At 41.0% G+C, this 14,376-nt stretch overlaps 1 protein-coding gene across 4 annotated transcripts in view; it reads left to right on the top strand.

The window, feature by feature from the left end:
• The window catches only part of gstcd (glutathione S-transferase, C-terminal domain containing), a 164,720-nt gene extending 151,819 nt beyond the window's left edge, over window positions 1–12,901 (top strand). For all 4 annotated transcript variants that reach the window (XM_080195362.1, XM_080195365.1, XM_080195375.1 and 1 more), the window contains 3 exons: window positions 83–113; window positions 3,351–3,420; window positions 10,949–12,901. In XM_080195362.1, the coding sequence (XP_080051488.1) occupies window positions 83–113; window positions 3,351–3,420; window positions 10,949–11,109 (262 nt within the window). In that variant the 3' untranslated portion in view covers window positions 11,110–12,901. The remainder of the gene's footprint in view (window positions 1–82; window positions 114–3,350; window positions 3,421–10,948) is intronic.
• Window positions 12,902–14,376: the final 1,475 nt, after the last annotated feature.

Here is a 14,376-nt window from a genome sequence, read left to right as displayed (position 1 = left end):
ACAAGAATCAGTGAAATCAGTGTCAGTGTTAAATGTTTGTATCAGATGCAAGAATTAATTTTTATTATTTTTTTTCTTTTAGCCAGAAGTTCAAGAAAGTTTTGTCATATAAGGTACATATTATTTGCATATCATTGATGAAGAAAGCATGCTTGAAGACTTTGGTGACACAGTGATTCACAGTGCCTCATAGCGGCAGCGACCCAGGTTCGATTCTGGCCTAGGGTCACTGTCTGCGTAGAGTTCGCACATTCTCCCCATGTCTGCCTGGATTTCCTCCAGGTGCTCCGGTTTCCTCCCACAGTCCAAAGATGTGTGTGCAGGTTAGGTTGATTGGCCATGCTAGATTGCCCCGTTGTGTCAGGGGACTAACAGGGTAAATATTTGGGGATACGGGGATAGGGCCTGGGTGGGATTGTTGTTGGGGCAGGCTTGATTGGCCGAATGGTAGCCTCCTGCACTGTAGAGATTCTATGTAAACTTTGTGGGGAATGGATCACCGATAAAGTGATATAACTGTGCGATCGTTAGAAAGGATTTTTGAGATTGATTGATACATAATCTGTTCAGTAATGTATAGGCTATGAGGCAGTCTGGTGGTTTGTATATCATTGATTTGAGATTCTGAGAAACACAAGACCATTTGCGTTGTCTTTTCCTGTCATTTTTTTCTAAAGTTCAGGAGATAAAATATCTTCTAATTCCAATGTAATCTGTCTCTATGGTCACGTTCTGGATTTCAGGATTTTTTAAAACATATTAATTTTTCAACAATGTTTGCCATTTACCATTCTTCTGCAATAAGAAAATCACACTTTATAGAAATTCTTAACGTAATGTAATCATAAAATCCCAACAGTGCAGTAGAGGCCATTCAGCCCATCAAGTCCACACTGACTCTCTGAGAGCACCCGCCCTATCCCCATAACCCCATGTATTTACCCTGACAATCCCCCTAACCTGCACATCTTGGGACATTAAGGGGCTACTTAACATGGCCAATCCACCTAACCTGCACATCTTTGGATTGTGGGAGGAAACCAGAGCACTTGGTCAAAACCCACGCAGACACAGAAAGAATGTGCAGACTCCACACAGACAGTCACCCAAGGCTGGAATTGAACCTGGGACTCTGGTGCAGTGAGGCAGCAGTGCTAGCCACTGTGCCACCGTGGCACCTTGATATTTCTATTACTAATCTCCTTTGTTTGTGGAGTGAATTCACTAGGTTCTCACAACCCTTCAGGTGTTCTTTAGTATTGAATTTTTTTCATCCATTGAAATAAAGAAAAGCAATCCAGTCATTCTCAAAAGGAAAGAACTATTGAATCAATGTACTTCAAGACATAACCTTGTGGAATCAATGGGAAGTGGCTTCAGTGAATTAAGGATTGGCAGTGTTCCTGTAGGCAAAAAAATTGTCATCGATAATTGTGGGCTGGCTTGAAGGCCAATATCCAGTGGTGTGCCTGGAGATTGGTACACCCACGCAGACATGGTTATGGGTGTTGGGGGACCATTACGGTTTTTACAACCTTCATAAATAGTGTTTGGGGAAATGTTTTACAAGCTCACAGATGATAGGAGAATTTTTGCAAGAGTTTGGATTATTCCAATATTCAAATGGATTAAAGTACACTGGGAAAATGGGCAAAGTGTTGTCAGGTGTTATTTAATGTAGCTAAGGTGCAGTAAGTAGTCTCACAACACCAGGTTAAAGTCCAGCAGGTTTATTTGGTAGCATGAGCTTTTGGAGCATGTTCCCTTCATCAGATGAATGAAGAGTTTGGTTCACAAACAGGGCATAAATAGACACAAACTCAGCTAAGGGGATACCACCATGTACCCTGGAATTGCTGATAGAATGCAGAAAGAAATCACAGCCCTTGCACCCAACACCATGAAAATCAAGATCATTGTTCCACCTGAACGTAAATATCCTGTCTGGATTGGAAATTCCAGCCGATGTAAATTAGCAAGCAGGAATATGACTCGTCTTGACAGTATTTGGACAGGAGCAAAAGGAAGTATACTTGTCATTTACCTTGAACACAAAGTTTAAAATTTATTTGTAAATGCCACAAGTAGGCTTACATTAAGTGAAGTTACTGTGAAAATCCCCTAGCCGCCACGCTCCGGCACCTGTTCGGGTACACTGACGGAGAACTTAGCATGGCTATTGCACCTCACCAGCATATTTTTCGGATTATGGGAAGAAACCAGAGCACGCCGAGGAAACCCATGCAGACACAGGAAGAACGTGCGGACTCCGCACAGTGACCCAAGTCAGGAATTGAACCCGGGTCTGTAGCGCTCTGAATTAGCAGTGTTAAACACCGTGCCACTGTGCCACCCCAGCTGAAAGCAGTTGAGAGAAAAGGGAACTTTGATGTTAAGTCCATAATGCTATAAAGATTAATAACAGCTGCTAAGAAGTCATTAGGAAAGCAAATAGTTGCATTGAGTTGTATTAACAGCACCATTCAATATATGTACTACTAATAAAGCTAACATTTTAATGTATTCATTTTTTGAAGTTAAATTTACAGACAAGCCTACAATTTAGCAGTGCCGCATTCATTGCAAATAAAATAATCATGATGTGAAGCTAAAGAGAATTCACCTGAATCCAAAGGTGTGTGGGTTAGGTGGATTGGCCATGCTTGATTGTCCCTTAGCGTCATGGGATGTGTAGGTTAGAGGAAATAATGGAGTAAATGTGTGGGGTTATAGGAATAGGGCCTGGGTGGGATTGTTATCGGTGCAGCCAAAAGGTCTCCTCCTGTATTTTAGGGATTCTGTGAATCCATCAGTAAGAACAATATCATTGTGCCTGTGCAGTTTTATTCAATTTGGAGCTGCATTCAGACAGCTATTATAGCAGCTCATTTGGATTGCAGAAAGCCCCGCTGTTACATCAATCTAGCCGTTAGTAATTTAAGTCAATGAGTACACTGGTTTAAGTTCAAGACACTGTCTGCTTCTTTGATTAAAATTTAGATAGGCCAAAATTCATGACTGCATGCTCGAACATTTTAACAAAATGAACATGAAACATTATAATTCTTAACCTCGAGACGCATAACATTACAAGACAGATGGTGTCTTCTGGGTTTCCTCGATGGCTGTGGTTTACTGGATTGCTGCCCCATTCAAACTGTTTCTGCTGTCTAAATCCCCACTGCTATTCAGATAACAAATCATCCTGTCTGCTTTTAGTTTTAGTTTAATTTTGCACTTGTGGGGTTTTTTTTTGAAGTCTATAAGCAGCCACATATTGACAGTTAAGCATGATTCACCTTAGTAGGTCCTGATGAAATCTCATGACACTGCTCCTTTTTTTGTTCCAGGAACACATGATTCTGTGCAGGTTCGCAGATCAGACAGCTGTTCAGCTCCCTCCAGAGCGCAGGATAATAGGTACGAGGACAGACATACAGCTGGTTCTAACCTATAACATTGTTGAAAAAGGTGGATTAATGTATTTTCCATGGCTGGAGCTGGTTGCTTCATCAATGTAAAAGCAGTGTTCTATGCAGCAGAAACGAGTAATTCTTGTGTGAGCAAGGACACCAGTACACCAAGCTACATTTAACAATGACCTTCCTGGACTCATCGAATTTTACAACAAAGGAGGCCATTCAACCCATCGTGCTGCATTGGCGCCTGATTTTTGTTGTTCCGTATCCACAGTTAAATTCAAAAAGATCGTCACAAATAAGACGAGCAGCATTTTTATATTTCAGTCAACCTGCCTCCTTGGAAAGGTTTGGTTACCCTACCCCTCATCCTGTTTTCATTAAAAAACAGGAAGTTGGCAGGCTGGGTCAGGATTCAGAAATTAACATTCTGATTTGCCATCCAACCCAAACAGGCTCATTCTGTTGTTTTGTCGCTGTATCAAGGGATACATGTGTTTTTACTACTTTGATTTGCAGGATATTTCGTGCAGCTTAGGACAAAAAGGATTTTTTTTCAGTCTAAATTAACTCCATTCTTCATACTTCCATGGGTATTGCTAAAAAAAATTATAGCACAGCCCATAATGAATGATTGGCTGAGTTTCAAAGGCCCCAGAACTACTCATCTCAGAAAGAAGTTATGTTCACATTTTGATTGACTATTTTAAGAGGTTATTAAAGGATTATCCATGATTGATGTAGTTAGTGGAAGAAGTGATTGCTTTCACAACAGATTGACCACTTGAAGGAATTTACACTTTTTGAATATCACTGTCTCAGGATACAGGGTAGGCCTTTTAAGACTGAGATGAGGAAAAACTTCTTCACTCAGAATGTGGTGGACCTGTGGAATTCTTTATCACAGAAGGCAGTGGAGGCCAGGTCAACAAATATATTTAAGAAGGAAATAGATTTCTAGAATCTAAAGGTGTCAAGGGGTAGAATCATAGAATCCCTACAGTGCAGAAGGAGGTCATTCTGCCCATTGAGTTTGCACTGACCATAATCCCACCCAGGCCCTATCCCTATAACTCCATGCATTTATCCTAGGTAGTCCCCCTTACACTAAGGGGCAATTTTAACATGGCCAATTCATCTACTCCCAGATCTTTTGGACTGTGGGAGGAAACCCATGCATACACAGGGAGAATGTGCAAACTCCACACCGAGTGACCCAAGCCGGGAATGGAACCAAGGTCCCCAGCGCCGTGAGGCAGCAGTGCTAACCAGTGTGCCACGGTGCCGCCCTGATGAGGACACCATCCTAGGGTATGAGGGAGAGCGCTGGAGTATGGCATTGAGATAGAGGATCAGTCATGATCATAATGAATGGCAGAATAGGCTCAAAGGGCCGAATGGGCTACTCCTATTTTCTGTGCTTCTATGTATTTGCACACCCTGCTCTTTCCGCATAACCCTGTAATTATTCTTTTTCAATGTCCAATTGCAGTTTGAAAGTTGCTATTAAATCTGCTTCCACCATCCTTTCATGCAGATACAACTCGCTGCTTAAAAATAATTCTCATCCCCCTGCCCGCCCCAACCTCCCGAAACTGCCTCCTTCTGCCAATTATGTTAATTCTGTGATTTCTACTTATTGACCTACCAGCTAGTTGGAATAGTTTATCACTATCTACTCTTTTTCAACCATGCCTTTTTTTAGCATTACTAAATTTCAATTTCACCTATTCCACTCGAAAATAAAGCAGCTTCCAACCACATCCATTTCCTGCTGTGTTCACAAATGGTGTGATTTTCAGAAGGAGCTGCATTTGACCATCAGAATTCTGAAGCAAGTGGAAGCCTCATGAATATGTGCGAACAGATGTCCAGTGATGCCACTTAGATTCTGACCCAATTTTCTACTTTCTCTACCCAACTACCCCTGCTCCTGCTCTTGTCAATGAATCATGGTCCCTACAAGTCAGGTGATAACCAGATTCACCAATATTTGAAGGCTTCTCTTGGGCAAGGCTAACTGGAGCTTTTGGAAACATCAGTTTTGTAGTCAAACGTGCAGTTGGTATCCTCTCCCTCAATGGATTCAAAATTATTTGCAGTTATTGATCTAGGTTCCACTTACTTATTATCTATTAACTTATTTACTAAAGTCGTAAGAAGGCTTACATTAACACTACAACAAAGTTACTGTAAAAATCCCCCAGTTGCCACACTCGGGCACCTGTTCAAGTACACTGAGAGAGAATTTAGCATGGCCAATGCACCTAACCAACACATCTTTCAGACTGTAGGAGGAAACCAGAGCACCTGGAGGAAACCCACACAGACACGGGGAGAATGTGCAGACTCCCCACAGACATTGACCAAAGCCGGGAATCAAATCTGGTCTCTGGCACTGTGAGGTAGCAATGCTAACCACCATGGCATCCTATTATTACTGTCTAGGCAGCGCGGTAACACAGTGGTTAGCCCTGCTGCTGCAAGCGCCAGAGACCCGGGTTCGATTCTCAGCTTGGCTCACTGTCTGTATGGAGTTTGCATGTTCTCCCCGTGTCTGTGCAGGTTTCTTCCGGATGTTCCAATTTCCTTTCACATTCTGAAAAATATGCTCCACACACAAAAGGTTCCACACACCTGACGAAGAATACCGTTTCCGAAAGTTTGTGGGATTACTATCAAATAAACTGGTTGGACTTTAACCTGGTGTTGTGAGACTTCTTACTGTGTTTACCCCAGTCCAACACCAGCATCTCTACATGGAGGTTATTTGGCACAGAACACTTATCCACTTCACCAATCATTTATTGCTAAGATCTAACAAAAGTTCCCTCTTCTCTGCTCCAGTAATATGTGAGTATCAATTTCTGCCCTAAAGCTGTTTTCTTTAACCTAATCTCAGGGGAGAATCCTATGTTGTAACATTAGGCCCTAAAACCTTTATGAATCAAATTGTGATGTGAGCCTGCACTCGTTAGGAAAAGGGTTGAACCTAGTCAGAATCCTTGTAGAGAGGTGGTGCAGAGAGGACTTCTTTCTCCTCAATCGGGACTTGACTGGGACTTTGATGCCAGAGGGGGGAAAAGGCTTTTCTGATTTACTTTTCAGAGCAGCCTCTTATCAGATTCTCACTTTAAAACTTACCCCTGATGGGCAATAGGATTCAAGGTCCTAAACGAAGAATGGTAAATTGCGGGTTTGTACCTGTGGTTTCCCCTTATGGCAAGAAACTAACCTCAGCAGTACCGAGATCGGAGCTTCAACGACTCGAAGAAGCGGGTTTACGAGGCTGATACCGGAGTTGAGGGGGTTGAGCCATGAGGAGAGGCTGAATAAACTAGGCTTGTACTCGTTAGAGTTTAGAAGAATGAGGGGAGATCTCATTGAGACATATAAGATGATGAATGGGATGGATAGGATAGAAGTGGAGAGACTCTTCCCGCTCAGAAAGGACAGTAGGACTAGGGGGCACAGCCTCAGGATAAAGGGGGGGCGGTTTAGAACGGAGTTGAGGAGGAACTTCTTCACTCAAAGGGTGGTGAATCTCTGGAATTCTCTGCCCGTTGAAGTGGTGGAGGCTGCCTCGCTAAATATTTTTAAGACTCAGGTTGATGGGTTTTTGATAAGCGAGGGGATTAAGGGTTGTGGGGAGAGGGCGGGAATGTGGAACTGAGCCACGACAGATCAGCCATGATCTTATTGAATGGCGGGGCAGTCTCGAAGGGCTAGATGGCCTACTCCTGCTCCTATTTCTTATGTTCTTATGTCAGTGGCTGAGGTCACCACAGATTGATGCAGCTTTTGCTTAGACGCCTGATCAAGAGTCCCATGCTCAGAGGCCTGAAGGAAGATTGTGTGGCTGCCTTGTAAGATATAGAAAGGACCTTGGTCTAGCACAACTTGGGGAGGATACTAAGCTAAAGAACTTTTTAAACATATGCATTCACATGAAGTTCATCGTACAAGGACTAGGAGGCTTGGAATTAGGTTTTGGGTAAGGGATGCAGGGCAAATGTGAGGGAGAACATTTTTACACAGCGAGTGGTAATGAGCTGGAGTTGGCTGCTCAGAAGATTGGTGGAAACTGAGACAATGATTTCTAAAGGAAATTGGATGGACACTTGAAAGAAATAAACTCGCAAGGCTACAGGGATACAGCAGTGGGGGACTGGCTGAATTGCTCAATGGAGAGCCGGCATAAACTCAATAGACCGAATGGTCGTCTTTTATGTTGTAATATAACTTTGTGACTCTTTAAGACAGTAATTCCATTTTATGTTGTGAACTCATCGTGGTTGAAATGTATAATGTCCAATGAATGCTTGGTTCATATTGGGGTCAAAGCGAACTCTAAAGTGCAGTGAAAGTGAGAGGTTATTAGCTAGAGTGATGTTCAAGCCACTTGGGAAAACCACTCCAATAAAAATAAAGAGTGGTTATCAATTTCAGCAATAGTTAGTTAATTACCACCAGGTTGCTGCTTATAATCTCAGGTTATAAATAGCAGTGTTTTAGATAAATAGATAGACACTGGCTAGACTAGATGAAGATCCAAGTATTTTAGATATTTAGTCTATTTGCCATCTTAAGGCAAGTATGGGTTAGCAGGAGTTCACACATGTATTTAATTTGATAATGTGGATAGTAGAACATTTTAAATCATTTAATAGAATGTGCTGAATATAGTTTGAACATCTAAATTCTGTTAATTACTCGCTGAGATAGGCTTCTACATAGGGCATTTGACAGGCAATTAGTTTTTGTAAAATGAAAAATAATCCTCCTTATCAAAAATCAAAGAAAATTGCTTCACAAAAGAGTAAAACCCAAAGATTAGTATTCCATGTTGCCTATTGAGAGTTGTTCTTAAGTAGCTCCTCTTCAATGTTATTTTCACTAACAATCTGATGCAAAGCACTTTTTGAAGGTTCTTTGCTTTATAAACAAGAGAAGGAGAGAAAAGACATGTTCTGTACACCTGTAGGCTTTATCCATTTGCTCAGCTGGATATAAAAAAGTCCCAGAGCACAAATCGAAAACATCTGTCCAATGTCCTTGCTTAGCAACTTGCCAAGTCTCCTTCCAAACCCCGAACTCTACCACTCTGCAGGACACATGGGAACTTCAACACCTGCAAGTTCATCTCCAAACCACATACCAACTTGACTTGGAACTAAATCATAAAACCACAGAACCATAGAATCTCTATAGTGCAAAGGGAGGCCATTTGGCCCATCACATCTGTACTGACTCAGACACTACCCAGGCCCTTTCCCGTGACTCCACGTATTTCCCTCACTAATCCCCTTTGCCTTCACATCTTGGGACACAAGGGGCAATTTACCATGGCTAACCCACCTAACTTGGGAGGAAACCAGAGCATCTGGAAACCCACACAGACATGGGGAGAACATGTAAACTGCACACAGGCAGTGACTCAAGGATGGAATTGAAACTGGATCCCTAGCGCTGTGGGGCAACAGTGCTAACCACTATGCCACTATACCACCCCATCATTCCTTCACCGTTGTTAGTCTGGAACTCCTTTACCTGCATTGCATGAACTGAAGCAGCTCAACACCACCTCCTCAAAGGCAATTAGGGATGAGTAAAAAATGCTGGCCTTGCCAGTGATGCTTACATCCTATGAACATTTTTTTAAAAATCCCTTCACCACCACCACCAGAAATAGATTAACTAGTCATTTATCTCAATGCTATTTCTGGGATTTTGCGATCTGCAAATTGATTGTTATGTCTGCTTCGAAGCAGAAGTGGCCAGACTTTGAAAAATCATCATTGACTTTGAAGTTTTGGGGCATCATGTGGAATGCACAATATAAATGATTGTACTTAATTACATCTAAAGTATCTAATGTTTGAAATACTAAAATTGGTGTCAGCGGACTGTCTGTAAATTTTTTAGACTTTTTTCATTTATATCGAATCTGTGATTCATTGTTTGATAGTAATGCATTGAGGGCAAAGTGAAATTAATTTGAAACTAATTCAAAACCAAGGAGAAAAGAACTTCTCCTTTCTTTTAAAACTTTCAATCAGATTTGCAAGCCACAACTGTACACACTAATGGGTATGAATATACTGGGTAGTATTACCCAGGAAGGAGAATGTGAGTGTTCTTTGAGGTAAGGTTAAAGATATATCACTGGGGATGAGTCCACAGAGCTTCATTTGTTTGTTAGAATTTTGCCACACTTGACCTGAGCACAAAGTGCCGCAAGAAAATACCTGCGCAAAGTTCTCGGTGATAGGTCGAACAGCTTACAAAATGACTGAATGGGGCACAAGTCAAACTGCAGATGTCAAAGTTCTCATTACCATATAAAAAAAAATTAATGAGATATTAAACAATAACAAGAGCACTCAGCTGGAGTCAATCATCTGAAGTGTTTTACTGTCACCCTTGCACTCTTTCAGGACAAAAATAGTGCCTATGTAACTTGTTTCCGTGCATAAGCTGCGTGGGCATTGAATCAGAAAGTTTTTCCCATGTTCTACATTACAGGGAATTTGTGCATCTAATGTTTTGATATCCACTTGTATTCTTTGGGAAATATGGTTAAAAGTTACAAATTAAACTTTAAAGTAAACTTAATGTTCCTTCATGCTGTTACCTAGATACAGTAAACAGATACAGAATAATAAACTCTTTGCTGCAACTTAAGTCAATCTCAAGATGTGGATGTCAAGGCTGGCATTTATTGCCCCTTATTCATTGCCCTATTTTGACACAACTACATAGTTCTATACCGCACTTCAGAAGTCCATTAAGAGTCAACTGCATAATTCTCAACAGTAGGTGTGAGTCTATGATTGGACAACACTTGATAAACAATCTTGATTGTGCTAAGAATTACACTGACAATTTAAGATTAATAGTCAGACTCGGAGTTTAGCTCAATTACTCTAGAAGGCACACCTATTCACACACAAGGCTCTGTCCTTTGCAGGCACAAGAAGCTTATTTCACTTTTTTCAACCAAACGAAGCTTGGGGCATACCCATTCCTGGTTCATACCCCATGGCAGTACATTGACCAATCAGTCCAACTGTCTGGTTTGAATTTGAACAAAAACTTGGCAGTTAACTGTTCCCTGGTGCATTCTCCATGGCAGTGCATCTACCAATTCAAATCCATTTCCCAACCAATAAGCATTCTCTTCTCATACAGTATGAACTCTTTTTCCCTTTACTATTGGTATTCTTGCAAACTGTCCTGATGAATACAAGACAAAAATCTTTGACATATTCACCGCAATTCTACCGCCCTGCCCACCATGGTATCTGGCGAGGGGGCGGACAATGGAAATGTCTGTTGACTTGGGCGGGATTTTCCAGTCTCAGGTCAAGCAAGGCTGTAAAATCCCGCTCATTGTCTCCTTTTTCACGAGTACTCAAGTACTGTATTACCAAATGACTTTCCGTAAAGTGTGTGCTTTGTGTTGTCCATTTCTTGGATGTTGCTGATATGTGTTTGCTAACAACACTGCAAATGGGACTCTTTTTTAGGGAAGAACTGCATGGGACTGGTAGATCTGGATCGAGCCTGGTCGGCAGAGGAGCACGGATACTTGGCCTATGTGTCATCCATGGAGCCAGATACCTGTTCACCGAAAAACAACCTGATAGTGGGGAGCTCCTCAGCCCGTCGCCTTGGTGTAACTGCGTAATGTCACAAACCCGGTGATCGAAGCGCCACGACAAGGGAACCAAGTGATCTGCTTGTCATCGGGCTACTTCTCCCAACTATCTTGTCTAGAAGCATGCTGAGCATTTGTGAAGCTGATATCCTACAGAGCAGCCCTAATCCAACAGCTTCTTGTGCCCAGTACCTCTTGTTTTATGGAATGACGTCCTCGTGAATGATTTATGAGGAAAGTTCAATTCTTGATTAATACAGCAATCCTATAGTTGCACAGTTTGACCTTTTCTTTTAGCTACCCATGCACTTCATTCGCAAGGATAGCTAAAAATGTAAAACCTATCTTGTGTTTAATTATGTTCTACTAAAGATGAAAATCTCAGAACCATCATGTGTAATTGGACCGTACCAAGAAAGGAATTTTTAGATATATTTTTCCCTTTCTACTTCATGTCACAAAGCAAATCCACTTGGGATGTAAAATTCACTCTGCTCTGACGTGTTTGAAATGGAACCAGAAAGTATAACCTTCTGCAATGTGGAAAATTGACATTTGTATTTCACAGAGTTACTGCTGATGGGTTATTGTGAAACAAATTCTGTTGTCTTGATAAACGGCATCCTTGTTACCTCAAATATTTAATCAAAACTCAAAGCCAATTCAGTATTTCATGTTCTGCAGTCAACACAATATGCAGCAAGAATAGAATTGTCCAAAAGGTTTTGAAGTTGGAGATGAATCAATTAACTTATTTAAAAACTAAACCACTTCTCTCCTAATCTTTCTCACCCATTAAGACTCATGCGTCGTGCTTCCTCTAACATCTGTAAAATTGCTGTTTTACTTCTTCCTCGGTCATCAGAAAATACTGATAAGGTGTTCAAAACATGTCCTGCATGATCTAGCAATGCCTACCCTACACATACAATTTTTAACAGTGCATTGCCCTATGGTTGAGTTGAATTGGTCATGCTAGATTGCCCTTAGTGTCCCAAGATGTGTAGGTTAGGTGGATTAGCCATGCTAAATTGCCCTTTAGCGTTCCAAGATGTGTAGTTAAGGTGGACTGGCCATACTAAATTGCTCTTTAGTGTTCCAAGATATGTAGGTTAGGTGGATTGGCCATGCTAAATTGTCCCTTAGTGTCCAAAGATGTGTAGGTTAGGTGAATTGGCCGTGCTAAATTGCCCTTTAGTGTCCCAAGATGTGTAGGTTAGGTGGATTAGCCGTGATAAATACATGGAATGGGGAAGGTGGGGTATGGACTTGGGTAAGATACTCTTTCAGAGAGTCAGTGCAGACCCAATTAGCCAAATGACCTCCTTTTGCACTGTTGGGATTTTATGGCTATGGCATTTTTTCCATGTATTGCCAGCAGTTGTCTGACTTGTTTTAGGTTTGATGTGGAGATTTAGATTTAATCTCGCCTATGAAGGGGCAGTGCTCTGAAAGCTTGTGGCTTGTGCTACCAAATAACCCTGTTGGACTTTGGACTTTAACCTGATGTTGTGAACCTTCTTACCTTGTTTTAGGTTTCCAGCATTCTGAGATAACTTTTTGCCCCTCTTCTTTTATATAGATTCTTTTTTACAGAAGCGTTATATCTCTTGTAACAAAATAATTTTCTGGTTGTAGTTTTTAAAATTTTTTTTCAGAACAGTAAAGCAGATGTAACAGCATTTTTAATCAAGGCTGTTGAAGAGAAATTATCATTGGATTCAGTGCTCAATGAATGTAATCAGATTTTTCTAGGATTATTGTGTTTTTGTGGTGTTTGTAGCAATTTCATTAAAGTCAGCTGTTTAAGTGAGGTTCACAACCTGAATGTTTGACAAAATTATTTAATTAATTATTCCCAATTTTTAAAAAAACACATCAGTCATCAGTATTACTTGTTTTACCTTTGTTGAATGCTTCTTACCGAGAAAGATATAACAACCAGGTTAAATATTTCGATTCTAGTCATTTGGAAAGCGACAGGCAAGTAAAGGAGACAAGGGAAGTTTTTAAAATCAGATGTATTGGCAAAATTAGATTGTAAAGTCAAGATTTAAAATAAAATTTACTTATTATTGTCACAAGTAGAATTACATTAACACTGCAATGAAGTTATTAGGAAAATTTCCTAGTCACCACACTCCAGTACCTGTTCAGGTGCACTGAGGGACAGTTTTTTTTAAAGTTTATTTATTAGTCACAAGTAGGTTTATATCAACACTGCAATTAAATTACTGTGAAGTCTTTTGAAATGTGGGAGGAAACCCATGCAGACACAGGGAGAACATGCAAATTCCACACAGACAGTCACCCAAGGCGGGAATCAAACTCGGATCCCTGATGCTGTGAGGCAACAATGCCAATCTTCCACCGTGCTGTCCTTAAATTGAACACCTCACTTCATTCTATAATATGCTGCAAATTCTATAAGAGTGTTTCACATCAGCTGCATAACTAGATTTGGCATTTTTGTGTTTAATTATCACGTCTACATTTGTGCAGCCAAGAATGAGTTTCTCCCATTGCTCAGAATAATTTGTGGAAATTCTAAACACCCCAGACACTGACCACCATCTCTTAATCGCATTTAACAGAAAATAGACTACTTACAAAGTGGTACTTTGCTCAACATTACAACAGCGATTATTCTTCAAAAGAGTCTGCCTCCTCTAACATACAGCAAATACTGCCTCCATCTTCATTAGTTTTAAAAGGCCAATCACTTGTGCTGCAAGAATTGAGACATCCAGTTGCTACAGACACAGGTTGCAGAGGTGTCAGTCCAATTCGTAGCAGCTTCTTTTTGCCTGATTGAGAAATTTAGAAATGACACATTTTCTACATAAGACATGAAAAAATGTCAACAGAATAGAAATATGGTGATGACTCATGGTGGTCACAACAAATCATATCATTCAAATGGTGTAGTTTTTTTTGTAAATAGTAAATGCCACACATTTTGCCTGACTTTGCAGGTTGCACCATCTGAATTAGAAAGCTTTTCTTCAACCAGTAAGTAAAAAGGGAGGGACATCTCAGAATTTTCCACGGGGTGGCATAGTGGTTAGCACGACTGCCTCACAGCAGTAGGAATCTAGGTTTGATTCAGCCATGGGTGACTATTTATGTGGCGTTTGCACATTCCCCTGTGGTTTCCTCCCACATTCCACTAAAGATGTGCAGGTTTGGTGACTTGACCATGCGAAATTGTTCCTTAGTGGCCCATGATGTGTAGGTTAGTGAGATTAGCGGGGTAAATACGTGGGGTTACAAGGAAAGGGCAGAGGGGTGGGCCTG

Source organism: Carcharhinus amblyrhynchos, chromosome 1 (genome assembly GCF_965287045.1).
Source record: "Carcharhinus amblyrhynchos chromosome 1, sCarAmb.v2.hapA, whole genome shotgun sequence".
Taxonomy (NCBI): domain Eukaryota; kingdom Metazoa; phylum Chordata; class Chondrichthyes; order Carcharhiniformes; family Carcharhinidae; genus Carcharhinus; species Carcharhinus amblyrhynchos.
Note: the sequence above shows the minus strand (reverse complement) of the source record. Positions and strands in the feature narration are given on the sequence as shown.